Below are 18,337 nucleotides of genomic sequence, written 5' to 3' on the forward strand. Positions count from 1 at the left end.
TGTCCATGGAATTCTCCAGGAAAGAATCCTGGAATGGTTAGCCATTCTCTTCTCCAGGGCATCTTCCCAACCCAGAGACTGAACCCCAGTCTCCCGCATTGCAGGCAAATTCTTTACCATTTGAGCCACCAGGGAAGCGGGCATGTGTGTGTGTGTTACAAATCAGCAGTTACTCCGGTGACAAAGGACAGCAGCAGTAAGTACCCCAAAAACGTGCACCTCCACCCTCATAAGGCTTTTGAAATTTGTTCCACTTTGTATTCGAAAGCAAAAACAGTAATTATTTGTTTAATGTAATAAAATGAAATGACTAGTGTTAAAACGCTTCTTAAAAATAATTTAGACATCTGTCTATATTTAACATATCACAGTGAGTGTTGTGTTCAGCCTAATCTGTTGAGGGGCAGTTGAATAGTTTTAGAGTAAATAAGTTCTGTTGAATAAATGGTTTTGTTGAGTTTTTCTGTGTTTTAATAGTAAATGTTGAGGGAGTCAGAATTTGAGAGTTCTGTGCTTCACAGTTTCTTCCCTCTGATGAACATCACTGATGAATGGGGAAATATTGATTTTAGAGGCACAAAATCATGTTTTGCTTCTTTACATTCTGCCACATTGTCAAAACCTGGAAGACACTCAGTAGGACTTGTTTTGCCTAAAATATTTACAATGCAGCATTGTGGAACCAGCACCTACTTAAATAGCCCTTCTATGCTTTTTTTTTTTTTTTTTTTTTTTTCTCATTTGGTAAACTAAGCTGAAGTTGTTACCCTGAATGTTATAGGGAGGCATGTTGAATGTATTTCCTGTACTGGAGAAATGTGTGCTTGATATGCACCTGGGACCTGACTACCTAGCAGGTGCAGCCATTGGATAAAGTGTGGGACTGTGAGTCAGTGTTGTGGTTCTGATCCTTAATGCCACGGTTTTTGTTTTGTTTTGTTTTTTTCTTTTACTTTCTAGCCACAGATCACAATCCTCATCTCATCCATTAGTCAGGACATGGACCAAAAATAAGATGCACATCACCAGTGATACACACGTACATCACCATGTTTCTTAACAAATCCCTAAAACTCATTGAAAGTACAATCCCATACTGCCCTGGGATTATTCTGCATTTTCAGTGTCGGTGTCATCTGCCCAGGTATACATTTTTCCATCATACACTTTCTGAAGGCAGAAGTTTCTCATAAACTTAAATATCAGTAAAGAATACAAGCTTTGGGTCTGTGTGGATGTGCCCAAGACATTTCTTACCCATAAGCCATTCACTGAAGCGCTAGCCAAAGAGTTTAGAAGCCACCCCTGATCCTTAACTCTCTGGAATGTAGGCCTAATTCCTCTTTTGATGGGATTGTCTGTGATGTGGTTTACTCAGATGTGATCCTGGTCCCCTGCTCTATCTTATATTTGTGGTTAGAATAATTTTGACAAAACCTCAGCAGTCTTATGGCTAAAGGCTGATACAGAGTTATCTTGGATGGGTAGGAAGACTAGTGATAAAGCAAAGCCTGTAGGTTTAAAAACTGAAGATGTGGGACTTCCCTGGTGGTCCAGTGGTTAAGAAATCTGTGTTCCTCTTGCAGGGGCACAGGTTCAATCCCTAGTCATGGGACAAAGATCACCACATGCCACAAGGGGCGACGTAGACAGATAGAGGGGCGACATAGATACATAAAGCAACTGGTCAACAATGTTTAACAGTAAACTTTAAGAGAAGAGAGGAAAGCAACACTACTGTATTTAATCCACTCATTCTTAAAACTTGCCTGAAAATTAAACCACTTTTTGATATTTATATGTCAAAACAGATACTTTAAGTCATTGAAGACAATTAGAAGTTTTATAACAGCGGAACTTAGATAAAAATTTCAGGGAGATGTTCTTCAACTGCACTGTAATAAAAATAGAGAATGTGCTATACCGTCTTCATACGTATTTTTGTGGGAGAATGCTGATGAAAGCATCTCTTTAATAAAGCCCTAGTTGCTCACCACCTGTGAAGAGTTGAATCACTGGCCTCTTTTAGCAGGTGGATAAAAACGTAGAACTCTTGATCTTAGCAGTGGCAGCTAAAACACTTATTTTTGGTCTCTCTTCCATGGTAACTGGAGATGAAACTTGAGAAGACAGTGTGGACTAATGGATAGACTGTTGGACAGGAGGTCAGGAACCTCTGTTCTGTTCTATTCACAGCCTGCTACTGGGTTGCTATGTAAACTTAGATAAGCCACTTACCCTCTCTGCACCTCATATTTTCCATTTGTGAAAACATAGGTTAGAGACATTCTGTATTTAGCACTTCCCAAAGATATTGTGAAAACTGGCTTACTCTGAAGAAGTTCATAGCATCTTTGGGTTGAAAAGAGGCCACGTAAATATGTCATTGTCCCTGTTCCCTTGGACGGCACTCTTGCCATGGACTGAGGTTGTATAAACTGTCCATTATCAGTCACCGCCAAACAGGTACCCTTGTAAGGTGCTTTGTATCACACAGAAGCTGAGCGTGTGACCCGACAGCCAAAACACCTGGATTTGAATCTGGGATCCACCACTTACTAACTCCATGACCTTGGGCAAGTCAGGATGCTAGATTTCCTCATCAGTTAAAATAGGGATAATGATAACATCCATCTCATTGGACTGTGATCTAAAATGAGAAGGCATTTATGAAGAGCACCTTGAACATTATGTAGATATGTAATACACTGTATATATAAGTGTGTGATTACTGTTATCACCCAGAGCAATCCTTCATTATTAACACAGCAGGGAAAGATCGCCTCTGGCCTTGGTTTTTTCTGTGCATCTCATCCCAGGATGGTTGCTCTCTCTTCCTCCGGAATGCGTGTGTCTCACTCCCACTCCCATATGCCCTGGGCCCTGAGTATAAGCTCCTATAGCTGATGTTATCTGCTCTGTCATCTATAATAATTGAGAGAGTGTCACATAACAGATCAAAGAAATCCAGATGTTTTAAAGTCTCAGAAACATCTCTAATTTAGTAACTTGGGAAAAAAAACAAACTCAAATAGATATCAGAAGTATTGCAAAATGGAGAGCAAGAGAATTGACTCTCTGTGTCCTGATTATTATTTAAAAAACTCAGAAAACATCAGGAGGAGATAGAAAAACAGTTAAAAGTTTACATTCATTTTAACCTTTCTTGCCTGCTTTCTGTAGAAGGTACCCAATGTATAAATTGCTCAAACAAAAGAAAAACACCAATACAGTATACTAACGCATATATATGGAGTTTAGAAAGATGGTAACAATAACCCTGTGTACGAGACAGCAAAAGAGACACTGATGTATAGAACAGTCTTATGGACTCTGTGGGAGAGGGAGAGGGTGGGAAGATTTGGGAGAATGGCATTGAAACATGTAAAATATGTATGAAACGAGTTGCCAGTCCGGGTTCGATGCACGATACTGGATGCTTGGGGCTGGTGCACTGGGACGACCCAGAGGGATGGTATGGGGAGGGAGGAGGGAGGAGGGTTCAGGATGGGGAACACATGTATACCTGTGGCGGATTCATTATGATATTTGGCATAACTAATACAATTTTGTAAAGTTTAAAAATAAAATTAAAAAAAAAAAGAGCTAGAGGGTCAGATTTTCAAAAATCTAAATAAAAATATTTCTTTTTCAGGGGTTAACAACATTATGAAGGTATAAAAGTTTAGGATCTGATGAAAATTATTGATTAGGTTTTTTTCCTATAACTTACCATAGTGTGGGATTTCAAAGACTGAATAACATTTAAGAGGTAATCATATGTTTCTCTGATTTTTTTTTTCTCTCTCTCTGTTATTAGAACCAACCTACATCACAATTGATCCACCTGCATGTGGGGAGTTATCAAACTGTACCCTGACAGAGAAGGACTGCATTTATGGTTTCAAACTCGATCACAATGGTTGTCGAACCTGTCAGTGCAAAAACAGTGAGTACATGGAAGCCTGTGTTTTTTCAGAGCCTAATATGATATTGTCAAAGCACATTATGTGATTGAATATCCTTTTCATTCCTGTTCATGTCATTGCCTTAGCAACCTGAAAGAGGGGAAAAAAGTGTACTTAATGTAAACACACAGTCAGTTGCAGAAAAAGAGCTGTCCTTTATTCTGCTTTTCGCCTTCATTTCATTATACATCAGGATACTCCTTATTGTCCAGCTGCTTCGTGGGTGCAGCCTTGGGAGCTCTGGGGCACATGATTCCAAACACTCCGGACGCTCTCAGTACCATCCTTGTCTGGGTCATCCAGTGACAAGGAGGTCACTCACACAGAAGTGTTACATTCCACACGTGGGCACCATAATCTTTAGAATGCGCTCCCCTTCGTTGACCCCAACTCTTCTCCATGTAGATTCCAATCATGTCTCCACCATGATCTCTGAAATAAGATAGGGTATATTGCATTTCTTCCTGGGGGGCGGGGGGGGGAAATTGCCCTTCATGTTTAAAACGATTTTGAATTGCTCTAAATCTTCTACCAGAATAAACATTTTTAGTCATTCTCCAGGTGACACAGTTTCTAGAATTCTGTTGGGTCTTTCCATCTTTTGATACACTTAAAAATATATCATGGTTTTTATATAAATGTATGGCCTGGAAACAAACAGAATACTCCAGAATTTGGTCTGATCACTGCCCTGCTATTGTGTGGCCTAAGTGGTTGTTAGCTCTTTGGATTATACACTATTAGCTAACACTGAGTTTATAAGGATCTAGAACCAGTTGGTGCTTTTTGCATTAGCTGCTATTAGGTGGTTCTCATCTGTTCTGTACTTGGACATTTGATTTTTTTTTTAATGACATAAATGCAGGGTTGGATTGAACAAGAAATTACCCTGAGCATTTTCAACCATTTACGAGCTAGTTGGGAAATTTTTGAATCTTGATGATATGATCTCATACTTTATCTGTGTCTCTCAGTTTATATTAAATGAGCATAACTTACATGTCCTCATCTAAATCACTGCCCTAAAATAAATTGTACAGAACCAAGGACAGGGCCCTGTTAGCACCAAAGACCTGCCTGCGAAATGACTTTGAACACAATCTTCACTTTTTCTTTGGAGTTACTCAGCTAACATCACAACAGCTCCATCTCCACAAGGAAATCTTGAAACTCTTGGCCTGTACCTTATCTAAGATCAAAATACATTCTATTTGCAACATTTCTTTGCTGGAAACCCTACTTTAAACGTGACGAAGTTGGTAGGGTGTGGATTGTTTTTCACAAACCTATACTGCCTGGTGGCTCAGCTGGTGAAGAATCCGCCTGCAGTGCGGGAGACCTGGGTTTGATCCCTGGGTTGGGAAGGTACCCTGGAGAAGGGAACGGCTACCCACTCCAGTATTCTGGCCTAGAGAATTCCATGGACTGCGTAGTCCACGGGGTCACAAAGAGTCGGACACGACTGAGCGACTCACTTTCACCGTTCTGCCTCTGGGTAGTCTTTGGTTTCTTTCCTAAATGTCGAAAATCCCACGTTTAAACGTTCATTCTGCAGAATTTTCAGTTGTCAATGTCAAGCTTAGTTTCTGTAGTGTTAGAGTCCTTTGTCCCTTTTGAATCGACAGTTGGCCTCTTTAGTTTTCTGAACTCTCTTTCTTTTCTCTCTGATGTCTCCAAATACGGACAGTGCTTCTATAATCAGCAGGTTCTCTGTGAGCCTCTAGGTATAATTACCCTAGGTTCAGAGAGTTGGAATCAATTAATGTAGAGAGATGATCACCTTCTGATTTATCAGTGTTCTTGGACTGTGTGTTCCTCTTCTCCTTAATTGTTCAATGCTGTTTTTTGTAAGGATATTTTTGATGAAAACAGATTCTCAGTAGAAGTTGCATAATTCAGTTTTTTCAGTTACTTGTTACCATCATACTGTCTGCCAGATGGAGTTAGTGCTGCAAGGGAGATTATCAAACTACTGTGATGATGGTTGTTCCTACCTCTAAATTTCCCATAAGCCTCCACCAATCAGGGACTGTCTGCCTTCCTACACTTGTTTCTGTTCAGAGGAGGGCAGGTCCCTATTATACACCTATCTGCCTTCTTTATCTCCCTGTGGAAGGCCAAGTTCACTAGGCACCTGCTTTGGCAACTGTATCTGTTGGCTTAAATGGTCAGCTTGAGTTTTTTGACCCCAAAATAATTGGTGATTGTATCACAAAGAGTTTACATTTTAATCCTTCTCTTGTATCTCTTGAGCTATATACCCATTTTGATCATGGGAGCATACCTAATATTTTTCCCTGAATTTTTTGAAGTCTAAGAATTTATGTTTCATTGTGCCTAATCACCCCACTCACAGTCTTCACCTGGGCTTTGGTGTTGTGAACTTGTGGCCGCATGGGCACACTTACATAAGCACCCAGCTGATTCACAGTGAGCCCTTTGTAAGTTAAATCCAAAGAAGCAATTTCCCTCAGTTGTCAGTGGAGCCAGTCAAAAACATCTGACTGGCTTTTCGCAAGTTGAGACTATCAGGAGAATTCTGCTCTGCCTGGCTTTGTCAAAGGAACAGCCCCACGTCCTGCTTGCTTTGTGCCTTCGTTTCATTAACACGTAGGAGAAAATAAGTACAGGAGACCGTTGCATTTTGTGTCAACTGGAATTTGTCGTTTTGTCTGCATCAAACAAGCAGAAGTACACGGAAGGTACATGACAAAGCCATAGAGCCTTCCTGCTGTCATCCCCTGCCATTAGCAATCCTGACACCTTTTGATAGGTGAGTCAAATTAAACCAAACTGCCACATCCTCAGTTGTCAGATTCTTGTGATTGTATGGACCCAACTCCCCACCAAGCCTCTGGCATCAGACTGACTTGTCTCTGGGTGATTGGGTAGGTTGCTTTATTTCCCAGAGCCTGTATGTCTGCATCTATACAGGGCAGGTAATAATACCAAATTAATGGGTTATTTTGAGGACAACTAATTAATGAATGCAAAGCTAGCTTTAGTACCTGACATATGGTAATTGTTTACTCTGCACAATAGCTGTTTTATAACATGCTTTTCTGAGTCAGCTGGAGCTGGCTGACGTGGAAAGCCCCCAGCTTCCCCTCCTCTGCTCCGACACCAGCCTGCCTCGCGTTCTGCCTGTCCTCTGCGGGCAGACATGCAAACAGCTTTCCTTTCGCCTTTTCATTTTAACCCTTGAATATTCTCAGTCTCTTTCACCTGGTTTTAGAAAAATGAAAGTCCTTTGTACTGAAGGATGGCTAAATATGTTCTTTTGCCCATTGCAGCTACATGTTAAGTATAGATTTTGTCTAAATCTCTCCTTTACTTTATTTTTCTGCATCCCACCGAAGTCTGTTTCATATGCATTGGTTCTAACCATCTATATACCCAAGTTTTCCCTTAGGAGTTAGACTATATGTATAGACCACTGGTGTCAAGATTTCTTTCTTAAAATTAAGACCAGCACCAAATGACTGTTTCTCCTCTGTGGCTGGTTGGTTGTTTGCTGGTTCATTCCTTTCATTCATCTAGCATTTATTGAGTGCCTACTATATGCCAAACCCTAGGAGTACGAAAAAGATAAAAATGGACCTTATCCCTGACTATTGGTAATGTGTTGGTAATATTGGTTATATGATATTAGGTTGTAATGCTATTACATTATAGTCAAGCATATCATAGATAGTCACTGAAGATTGAAATCAAAACCCAGAAGAAACACATCCTTAAAAAGAACATAGAGGGACTTCCTGGTGGTCCAGTGAACCTTCCAATGCAGGGGGTTGCAGGTTCAACCCCTGGTCAGGGAGCCGAGATCCCAAATACCTCAGGGTCAAAAAACCAAAAAGATAAAACAGAAGCAATATTGTAACCAAGTCAACAAGGACTCCAAAAAATGGTTCACATCAAAAAAAAAAAAAAAAATCTTTAAAAATAACCTGAAAGGTATATGACAAAGGATGATTTTATTTGAACATGTTGTAACTTTGCTTTTTTAACCTGTAACAAATAACATTTCTTATAACACTCTCAAGCAAAGTAATGTATCAGAAGCATACAGACAATTTAAACTGTCCCTGACTCATTTTTTCAAAGACATATTTAGAATAAAGAAAAGAAACATGGTGGAAAATGTTTAAGAATGCGCAATAGAAACAGAGGTCAAAATCAAAATCATTTGGATGAGCTACTAAAAATAACTTTATAGATACCAAGCTGTTAGTAGCATTACTTTAACCAAAATGTTTGCCATCATACATTATGCACTTCCGCTTACTATAGGTACTGTATATAGTAAATGACATCCATATGAATTAAATGGTGTCGATCTTTTAGCATCTTATTTACATTTTAAAATCAAGTGGATTTCATCAAATTATTTGTAACTTCTCTTCCAGTTTTTAACATTTTGTAATTCTAGGGATTAATAAAAGCTTTTAGCTAGAAACTAATGCAGACATAGAAAACTAATAGTAGCAGGAAGAGAAAAAGCTTTCAGAGTTTTCATGAAATATATATCTGAAGCAAGCATCTAAAGAAGCTTGCAGCATCAAATGCACAGAGGCAGGCTCCTGTTTTCATGTCATTGTTACTCTGAACAAACTCTTATCAGGGGCAAAATTGGGACCACTGTTTGCAGGGTTACACTTCTTAATTTAGCAGCCTTGGGAGCTCTGTCTGCAGTGTCCGTAGCTGCTTGCAGATGGGCGGGAACTGCCAGAGCCCCAGAGCGTGAAGCCCTGCGGGGAGAAGCGCAGTGCAGTTCTGGGGGCGCCATCACACTGTTCTGTGTGCAGCCCCCGTGGTGCTCCCTTAAAGCAAAGTACAAACCGTGCTCCCCACAGCTGGGGCCACGCTGTGCCCCTGGGAGCAAAAGCATCTTTTTTTCTCCCAAATAAACAAAGTTTACTGCATAGCTGCTGTCAACCAGCCATATCATACAGGCTCTGTACTTCGCCATTATTTATCACTTCTCTTCAATGGAAATTTTCCCCTCTGGATTGGAAGTCATTTTTGGATCACAGTGAAGTCATACCATTGAAAAATTATAAACATAAAGGTTTCCCTGGTGGCTCAGACAGTAAAAGCGTCTGCCTACAATGCGGGAGACCGGGGTTCAATCCCTAGGTCAGGAAGATCCCCTGGAGAAGGAAATGGCAACCCACTCCAGTACTCTTGCCTGGAAAATTCCATGGATGGAGGAGCCTGGTGGGCTATAGTCCATGGGGTCACAAAGAGTCAGACACGACTGAGCAACTTCACTTGCACTTTCACCATTCTTTCTGCTGAAGCTTTTGAAACAAACCTATAAACCCTACCTATCTATAAATAAGATGTTTCTAGTGTATCTGTTCTACTCTTCTTGTAAAATGTTTGCCTTTAAGTTATACTTCTCTGAAGAAAAGTTCATAATTTGATACATGGATCTAGGAATACTTTGAAATCTTGAATGTTCCCTATTTCTGAGTTAGATATTTGGAGACATTTAGAATGGCATCCCACTCCAGGACTCTTGCCTGGAAAATCCCATGGACGGAGGAGCCTGGTAGGCTGCAGTCCATGGGGTCACGAAGAGTCAGAAATGACTGAGCGACTTCACTTTCTCTTTTCACTTTCTTCCATTGGAGAAGGAAATGGCAACCCACTCCAGTGTTCTTGCCTGGAGAATCACAGGGACGGGGGAGCCTGGTAGGCTGCCGTCTATGGGGTCGCGCAGAGTCGGACATGACTGAAGCGACTTAGCAGCAGCAGCAAGTTCCAGTATCGTTAAAGTTTTTTGATACTGTTTTTTCCTCCCATTATTTTCTATGAGCATGTCAGTCTTGATGAGAGTGGAGGAGTAAATAGCAAGAATTTTGACGGATTCATTCCTTTACAAGTACTTGCTGAGTGCTCGCTCCATGGTGAACACCATGATAGCACCTGGACTATAAGTGGGTCCCTGCCCTAGAGCTCCCTTCTTCTGGGGAGGGAAATAAGATAGCAGGCTGATGAGCTATCCCAAGTCAGGGCAGCACAGTGTCAACCTGCTCAAGAAGTCACAGCCAGTTTGAAGACCATGAATGTCCTGTATTTCTGTTTAAACGTAGCAGCCTTTCTTGAAGTTCCCTTCTACTGCAAAGCAGAGGTAAAGACAAACTTAGTTTCTTTCAAAATTTTTAAGCTTAGTTGATGCAACAGCTTTTATTAAGGATGAAAGCCCATTCTACTGGGTTAGCCAGAAAGTTTGTTCAGGTCTTTCCGGTTAAACCTGAACAAATTTTTTGGCCAACCCTATAAATTTAAGATCTATGGGAAAACTCCTTGTCTTTACAGGACCACCAGAAAAATGAAAGCACAGAGGTGCTCAAACTCAGGGTTTCAAGGAATTCAGTCCCCAGGGATGTTCTCAGGGTGTTTTTAATTCCCAACATAATGTACTTGATGTCAAGACTTAAAATTTCTGCAAATAAAAAAAAAATGGATTCACAACTTAGATTTTGGCGTCAGAGAAAGAAGTATGGCTATGAAAGTCTTCTCCCTCCTTCGTCATCCCTGTAATAATGGGGAAGCAATGATGACCTTTCAAGTCATATAATTATAAAATTTTAAATGAGCCATTTGGAATATTGCTTTTAAGGATGCACATTCGTAATCAGTTGCTTCACTGTGTGATACAGACCCCTGAGGTTACATTAAATACGTGTAATGAAAGGTTTATGAAGATGACAAACTAGAAAATTAAGCCATAAATCACATTATCCTTTTTAAAAGATAGCATATTAAACATCAAGTGTTGCCAGCTAAGATTCACAAAGATGCTATCTTAAAATATTTATGTAAAACATGAACCCATTTCACCTATGTAATTGTAGTTAAGGTTTAAATTCAGGGGCTTCCCTGGTGGCTCAGTGGTAAAGAATCTGCCTGCAATGCAGGAGACCCTGGTTCGATCCCTGGGTCGGTACTATCCGCTGGAGGAGGGCATGGCAACCCACTCTCTTTCTCTTGCCTAGAGAATCCCACGGACAGAGGAGCCTGGCGGACTGCAGTCCATAGGGTCACACAAGTCAGACACGATTGAAGCGACTAAGCAGCAGCAAGGTTTAAATTTAGATTAAAGGATTTGTGTGTGGAAGCGACGTGTGTTCTGTTTTTCCCAATAACATGGACGTTATTTACAATGTTTATGCTCAGAGGATATCCACATAAATGCATTTATCCAACAAAAGTAGTCCCTGCTTCCCATTTTACCGTCCACACAGAACACTGATGAAACATGGCCGCACTTTTGCCATCATCATATCTGCTTCTTTAAATTTGATTATCTTTCAAATTCTGCATTTAATTTAGACAGACATCAACTTTCTTTAGTTACATCACCAAGCATGCTTTTCTTATTTACCTTAACATTTTTATTGCTTATGTTACTCTTGTAATCCCTGTGTCATACCTTTTAAATTTCTTTAGAAGATTTCCGTTAAGCTAATAGAAGTTTCTTGTGCCAGCCACCATCTCGTCTTCCCTCTTTTCCCCTCTTCTACATTAAGTTATGACTGACTCAGAGGACAGCTAGCCATCACTCCAGGTTCTGCCAACGGGACAGTTTGAACATTTCAAATAGTGGATAAACATTAATCTAGATATTTCTTTGGCACGTACATTTTTTGTCAATTAGCCAAGTATATCTAAATAGCTGAATATTTTTCAGCAATGGGGGAAAAGTATCTAATTGAAACACTGATTATTTCACTTTGTATTAGTTATTAGAAATATACCTCTTAAGGAAAAGGTAAGCAGTCCTTTATGCCCCATATAGTACACAGTATTATACAGTAACATTTAAAACTCTTAAAAGTAAACATATGTGAATGTGCTTCTCATGGGCATGCAGTAGGAACAAAATGCATAATGAAATTTGAGGTGTAAGCTTCCAGTTCTCACATTTGAATAATAAATAGTAATCAGTGGTTTGAAGTGACCGATAAGAACAAATTAAATAAAGAAACTTTATTGAGTATCGTCAATAAAGTTGAGCTTTATTCTGTATATTAGTACCAAAACGTGAAGCTACATTCCGATAACCATGATAAACGTGAAATGGCACGTTTTTAACCATTGCTGATGCTCTGGTGGAACTGAGAACTTCACATCTGTGGAAGACTGGAAGATCAGGGAAGGCGCTGAAGCGTCGGGTGTGTTCTGGTCCCTTCCTCTTTGGAAGAAACGTGCTGTCCGCGTGTCTTCACAGGGGAGGAGCTCTGCACGGGCCTCAGGCGAGGCTGCGCCTTGAACTGCCCCTTCGGCTTCCTAACCGACGCCTACGGCTGTGACGCCTGTCAGTGCCGCCCGCGCCCCCGGAAGTGCAGACCCACAGCCTGCGAAAAGCATTGTCCGTTCGGATACCTGTACGTATTTCTCAATCAGAAGAGCTCTTCTCGGTTGTCTGTAACTTGACAAAGTGTGTTACCTATTTTTGGAGGCTGTTTTTGTGTGTTTGTGAACAAATCAGTGACGTACTGAAGTCCAAAGTATCTAGGCTTGTTTTGTTAGAGGAATCGGAAAGTGGGGAGAGGAGGTATGTCCAAGGATAGGAATCAGGTTTTACTCTTTTGGAAGACGGGCCAGAGCCTTGTTATGACACTGCCCTTTGGGCCTGTTGGGTGAAATCTCCTCATACGCAGGACCTTTGGACACTGCCAAAGGGAGTGGACCTCTCATGAGGTCCCAGAGAGGTAAGCCCTTTGACTTTGCACAGCTGTCCCAGCAACTGTTTTGTGATAACCTATTCAATCCATACCTTAGGATGAATCAGTAGCTGTCAAGCTGCTGATTTGCAATATGGAGCATCCTTACCTGCCTCCCTATCTTACCTTGATGCTTGTCTACAGTTTACCCTATGCTTTTTTTTTCATTAGCAGTAGATTTTATGAATTTCCTTGGAGATAAGAATTATGACTTAAATTTTCAAATATTCTTGATTGACTCAAACCCCATGAACATTCAGATTATTCTCGGGGGAAAATAGATATTTCACATTTGTTACTTTACTGTCTGTCTTAGCATCTCCTTCTGCATGTGTCAAATTGGTTCCTTAAAAATAGCCTTTCAGAATTTTTCTTTCTCATTCCTGCCTTGGTTCCTTCCGTTTTAGTCTGTCTCCCTTTCCAATATGATATGTTTATATAATCCTGGTAGTATAAGGGACTTGGAGCCATCATCTCTTGCCCAGCATCTTACAGGCATTGTTTTTATTATTCTCCCTGGAAATTCATGTTTAACAGGGAGAGGGGAACCTTAATTTTAATTGGATAATTAAGTTGGAGACATTATTCTTTTAAAATTCCCCAAGTTAACTAGTAAATCATCATTATTCTTAATCCTAAAATGTGAATGCAATACTAATAAAAGTAGAGTTATTTCTTAGCTTAATTGCTAATGCAGAATAAAGGATTATTATCATAATAGTACCTACAACCTTTTGCTACAGCATTATAACAGTTCAGAACGCAGGCTGCACTCAAGTCCAAACTTCGTTTTGGAGAGGAATCTCTTAGAGGATTGTAGATTCCACTTGATATTCCTGTCATTAAACACATTCAAGGAGGACCAAGTTGAGTGCTGTAGGCAAATGAATGGCTAGCACATGTGTTTCAAGGACAGCCTCTGAAGGAGAAATCTTGGCCAGACACCACGTTGGGAGTATTAGGTTAATGCTCATGTACACCTACTGAGTGGATCATTACTGTGTTTATGCAGCAAATGCTTACACGAGGGAGGGGGGTGGAGAGAGGGAATGGACGGGTGAATAAATGAATGTACAAACAAATCCATTAAAGACTTGTTAGGGCTCAGAAATGGCACAGTCCATGACATGAGTATGAACCATTCATTTAATTCATTGTTTTCATTATATTGACGTAAATATGTAAACCCTGGTGTTAGTTCTCGTTCCACTTAGCAGATTGTAGTTTGTCACTTGGGCAGTTCTATACCAACGTTTCCCACAGGGCTGTCTTCTTTCAGAATCTCTTAATTTGTCCAACATAAGAAAAAACAGGGTTTATTTATTTGTTTGTTTTTAGTTGAGGGCCACTGTTGCCACTTAGGGCTCCCTGGGATGAAACTTAAACGTAGCTAGACTTAACTCCTCCTTCTCTGCTGCCCAGGAAGCCCAGCTAGGGGAAAGCGTGTGGAGGAGGTGTTAAGTCTAAGAGAGGACCTGGAGCTGCAGATAGTGAACAGAACGAAGAGGAGAGCAGATGAATGCCTTTTGTAACAGAGAAGATCATTCTCCTTTTAGAGAAAACCATTCTCCTTTTAGAGAAAACAAGAAATCGTTGCTAAGAATTTTTTGGTCCACTTGAACTATGGTGATATTTTAATAAGCACATATTTATTATCATCTTCCTGATCACAAAATTTAGGCACTCTAGTTTATATTCTAGTTTATATTCATCCAGCCATTTTCCTTTATTCTCTGTGCTTCAGTCATGCCCCATAGGTGGAGCATTTTTCAATTGGTATTCTTTATTGATGAATGAAATAATTATCAGACATTGACTGTAGAACTTCTCAGATGTTTTATTCTTCTTCATGTCTGTGTGTCCTTTAGCTCTCTGTCTGTCTACTACAAGATTCTATAGATATCTCAATAAAATGTTTACTGGTATCTGAAATTTCTTAAGAGAATGTGGTCATGTGAGGAAGGCAGTGACCCTAACAAAAGGAGGACTTCTGCCTTTAATGCTGGCCTCCAACATTGACCAGCCATATGTCCTTCACCTTCTTATTCATGGAGTTCCACATTCATCTTTTTTTGTACTTGGTACCACTTTTCCTAATCAAATCAACAGTCATGTCATTGAGATTCTGATAGTCATATCCTAGAGACACCTCAGTGCTTGGGCAGTTCTAACCCTTGGCCATGGGTGGATGGTGGTCATTGCCCCAGGGAGCTAATTACTCATCACTCCAGGGGGTCGTGAGAGAAAAAGGTCAAATCATTCTGCTTAATGACAATACCACTTCCATGACCCTGGGGGTGAGCACTCGGGCGTCATTTGAGACTTTTGGATTTTCTGACCTCTGACAAAATTTTAATTACCCAGGAAGAATAAGCACGGCTGTGACATCTGTCGCTGTAAGAAATGCCCAGAGCTCCGGTGCAGTAAGATCTGCTCCCTGGGTTTCCAGAAGGACAGTCATGGCTGTCTCATCTGCAAGTGCAGAGGTAAGTGCTAGTGCCTGCCCTTGCCTCAGAAACCAAGAAAAAGACAGCCTGTCAGTGAAACAGTTTCGCTGGTCATTGTCCGCTCTGACAGCACCATCACTCTCTAGGGGACCATCTCTTGCAACTCCGTGGACTGTAGCCCCCACTGCCCACCCCACTTGGTTTTAGAAAATCCCGTGAATAGAGGAGCCTGGCGGGCTACAGTCCATGGGGTCTCAAAGAGTTGGACAGACTGAGCACATAAGAGAATGTAGAGTGAAAGGAGGAAAATTCAGTTATAAAGCCTTCCAGAAGGAGAGACACGGATTTGTAAGGGTTTTTTTCTCCCATTTTTCAAAATTGAGGGCATATTTACATGAATTCTTTTCATGATCCTTTCCCGTATCATGAACTGTGCTCTGTAAACGGGATTTTTTGGTGACTGGGTAGTGCTGCCTGTCAAGACACTGCAGGCTGTTTCTCCTGTGCAGTAGCTGCTTCTTTACCAGGCTGCCTTCTGTCTGTCCAGAGGTCTCTGCCTCCGCCGGGCCACCCGTCCTGTCAGGCACGTGTCTATCCATGGATGGCCATCATCATAAAAATGAGGAGAGCTGGCATGATGGGTGTCGGGAATGCTACTGCCACAGTGGACGGGAGATGTGCGCACTGATCACCTGCCCCGTGCCTGCCTGTGGCAACCCCACCATTCACCCGGGACGGTGCTGCCCATCATGTTCAGGTAAAGGCTGGCTGACGTCTCGTTCGCTCCCTAAGCAAGCGACTTCTGCCTCCTAGGGCCTCATCACATCTCTAACTCTGGGGGGAGCGCAAGGGACGACCCCTGGAACACACTTCCACTCTCTGGTTTTCATCAGCAGTAGCCACAAGCATCAACAGGGCATGATAAATGATTAGCCAGAAACCACTAGACTATTCTAGAGCTCTAAAAGCACTCTCCTAAATTTTGAAGGTTTGAACTCCATTTTACTGATTGGTCTTTGAACTCCATTTGTATAAAGGTTTGTGGGCTTACGTACTTAAAACTTCAGCCCTCCACTTTATGGATAGTGTATTGAGGCTGAATGTGTTAGTTTATTGGAGGGGCTTGGTGTTGATTTTATCCCATGAAAGCTTCTTATTTATAAAGTAATAATCGAGAGGGAGAGAATTACTGAAGTCTGTGGCTATTGCTTTTTTTTATTCCTAATTAATAGATATATGGCAGTCTTGCCAAATGGAGATGTTTAGTGTGACCACATATCCAAAACATTTAAAATCATAATAATGCTCCTCAAAATAAGTTAGTAGAAGAACAGATTTATAATTCACAGTGCTCCAAATTATGGCTGTCTATAACAGTAATTATTATGATAATACCTCATCTAGTGCCTTAACAAGCAAAGAGCTCAGCACGGTTTTATATTTATTATTTCTTCCACTAAGTGGAGGTCATTGAGTTAGGGAAAAATAAACTCAGGCAGATTTTCATTTGGAAAACAGACACAGAGATTAACTCTCTTAACCAAAGTAAAATAGTGTGTCTGCTGGCCGGCCAGAGAGACATGAAGTCTCCTGAGTCTTGCATCACATTTCTTTTAAAGTTGAAATGTACTGTTTGCGTTTGGAGTAGTGGTTGTATTTCCCCTGGTCAGTCCTGGTTCTGTATCTCCCTCTGCCTGTGCAGCAGGTACACTCAAGAACCTGAGATCTGGGCCTTTGGCAGCAAGGCAGGCTCAGCCTGGGAGGGAAGGTACCACACACTAGCACCTTGGTCTGCACCTGCTTTGCCTGCCAGGGTGGGAATGGGCAGAGGGGCACTGGAAGTCCCTTTCAGCCCTGAGATTCTGTATACCTTGATAACTAAGGAAAGTTCTAGGCAGCCTCCATGTCCCTTTAATAGTGGGCCTGGTGACAAAGTTTGTTTTGTTTCCCCTGGTTAAGCCAGATGTGCTCTGTATCAAAACTGTTTCCTGGTTCATGTTTTGCCAGTTAAATATGAAAAACCACCAGTGTCGACTGAAACAGAAGATAAATGAACAAATCTAATGAGACAGAACTGATTTGACTCTTAGGGGAAAGAAAAATCATTTATTCCCATGAAGACCCCCATGCTTTAATTATGAGCATGAGAGTGTAGAGTGTGGCCTGCATCTGGGTCTTTGATAAACTTGGTACTCAATGAAGAACTCTAACTGGTGGAAATGCGAAGATACTACTGAGAATAGATGACTGACTTGAGTATGGAAAGTCAGAGAAACAAATGTAGTTTTGTCTGTTACAGAGATATGGAAAGTTCTTATGGAAACACACACAGAATTATTGGTGTGTAACTGTGGATGAGTGACTATCTAGACATACACATACAAAAACATATACGTATTGGCATACATAAATATGTAGGTATGTTTTCTTCCAAAAATCTTCAATGAGTTGCCATGTATGGATCTTTCTGAATAGATACCCCAGCACTGATACATTCACGGACTCCTACTCCTACTTTAAAGAGTATTTTCTCCTATCTTCTATTCAGAGATCAGCTATTTTTCCTTCTGAGATAAATGAGCAACCTCTGAATCTTCTGATAGAAGATTCGCTAGAGGATACGGTTTCTCAGATTTTTTTCCCCTATCTCTCTTACCTTCTACCTTTTACTTTTTCTACCTTTCAGTTTTTCTGTCACATCTGATCACTCATGTTTTGCCGTGAGGCACATGGATGTATATAGCAAAGGAAATCACAGTAAGGCACCTGCACACACGTGTCATTTTTCGTCTGACCATTTTCCCTGGTCATCCACATTTAAAAGAGCAGCGATTCTCAACCCTCTGCAAGTCCTTTCCAACGGGAGCCTCTCTCCAACATTAGTGAGCTGATGCTCTTGGGAACAATTTTATCTTTTCCTGTAAGCCATGAGAAATGTACTTTTATCTCATACCAGCCCAATTTTTATCCTAATTATCTTCTTCTCTACTTCCCTCATATACTAGAATGTCTGGCCCAGTTGCTTATGCACATAAGTGTTGGCTGATGTCAGTTTTCTGTGGTATGTACACTTGGTCAAAGTTCCAGTCTTTACTAGCTCCCTGGAGATGAAGCTGTCTTAAAAGTTACCTTCTTAGCTGGACCCGGGCCCACACCACTGTATCTCCTCAGTATTGCTAACTCTCGG

The 18,337-nt window shown here is 40.9% G+C and overlaps 1 protein-coding gene across 3 annotated transcripts in view; it reads left to right on the forward strand.

Annotated features, from left to right (window-relative positions):
* CRIM1 (cysteine rich transmembrane BMP regulator 1) overlaps positions 1-18,337 on the forward strand; it is a 206,598-nt gene that overhangs the window by 149,127 nt on the left and 39,134 nt on the right. For all 3 annotated transcript variants that reach the window (XM_006056852.4, XM_006056853.4, XM_006056855.4), the window contains 4 exons: positions 3,821-3,949; positions 12,208-12,364; positions 15,068-15,189; positions 15,698-15,907. In XM_006056852.4, the coding sequence (XP_006056914.3) occupies positions 3,821-3,949; positions 12,208-12,364; positions 15,068-15,189; positions 15,698-15,907 (618 nt within the window). The remainder of the gene's footprint in view (positions 1-3,820; positions 3,950-12,207; positions 12,365-15,067; positions 15,190-15,697; positions 15,908-18,337) is intronic.

The sequence above is a fragment of the Bubalus bubalis genome, chromosome 12 (genome assembly GCF_019923935.1).
Source record: "Bubalus bubalis isolate 160015118507 breed Murrah chromosome 12, NDDB_SH_1, whole genome shotgun sequence".
In the NCBI taxonomy this organism is placed as follows: Eukaryota; Metazoa; Chordata; class Mammalia; order Artiodactyla; family Bovidae; genus Bubalus; species Bubalus bubalis.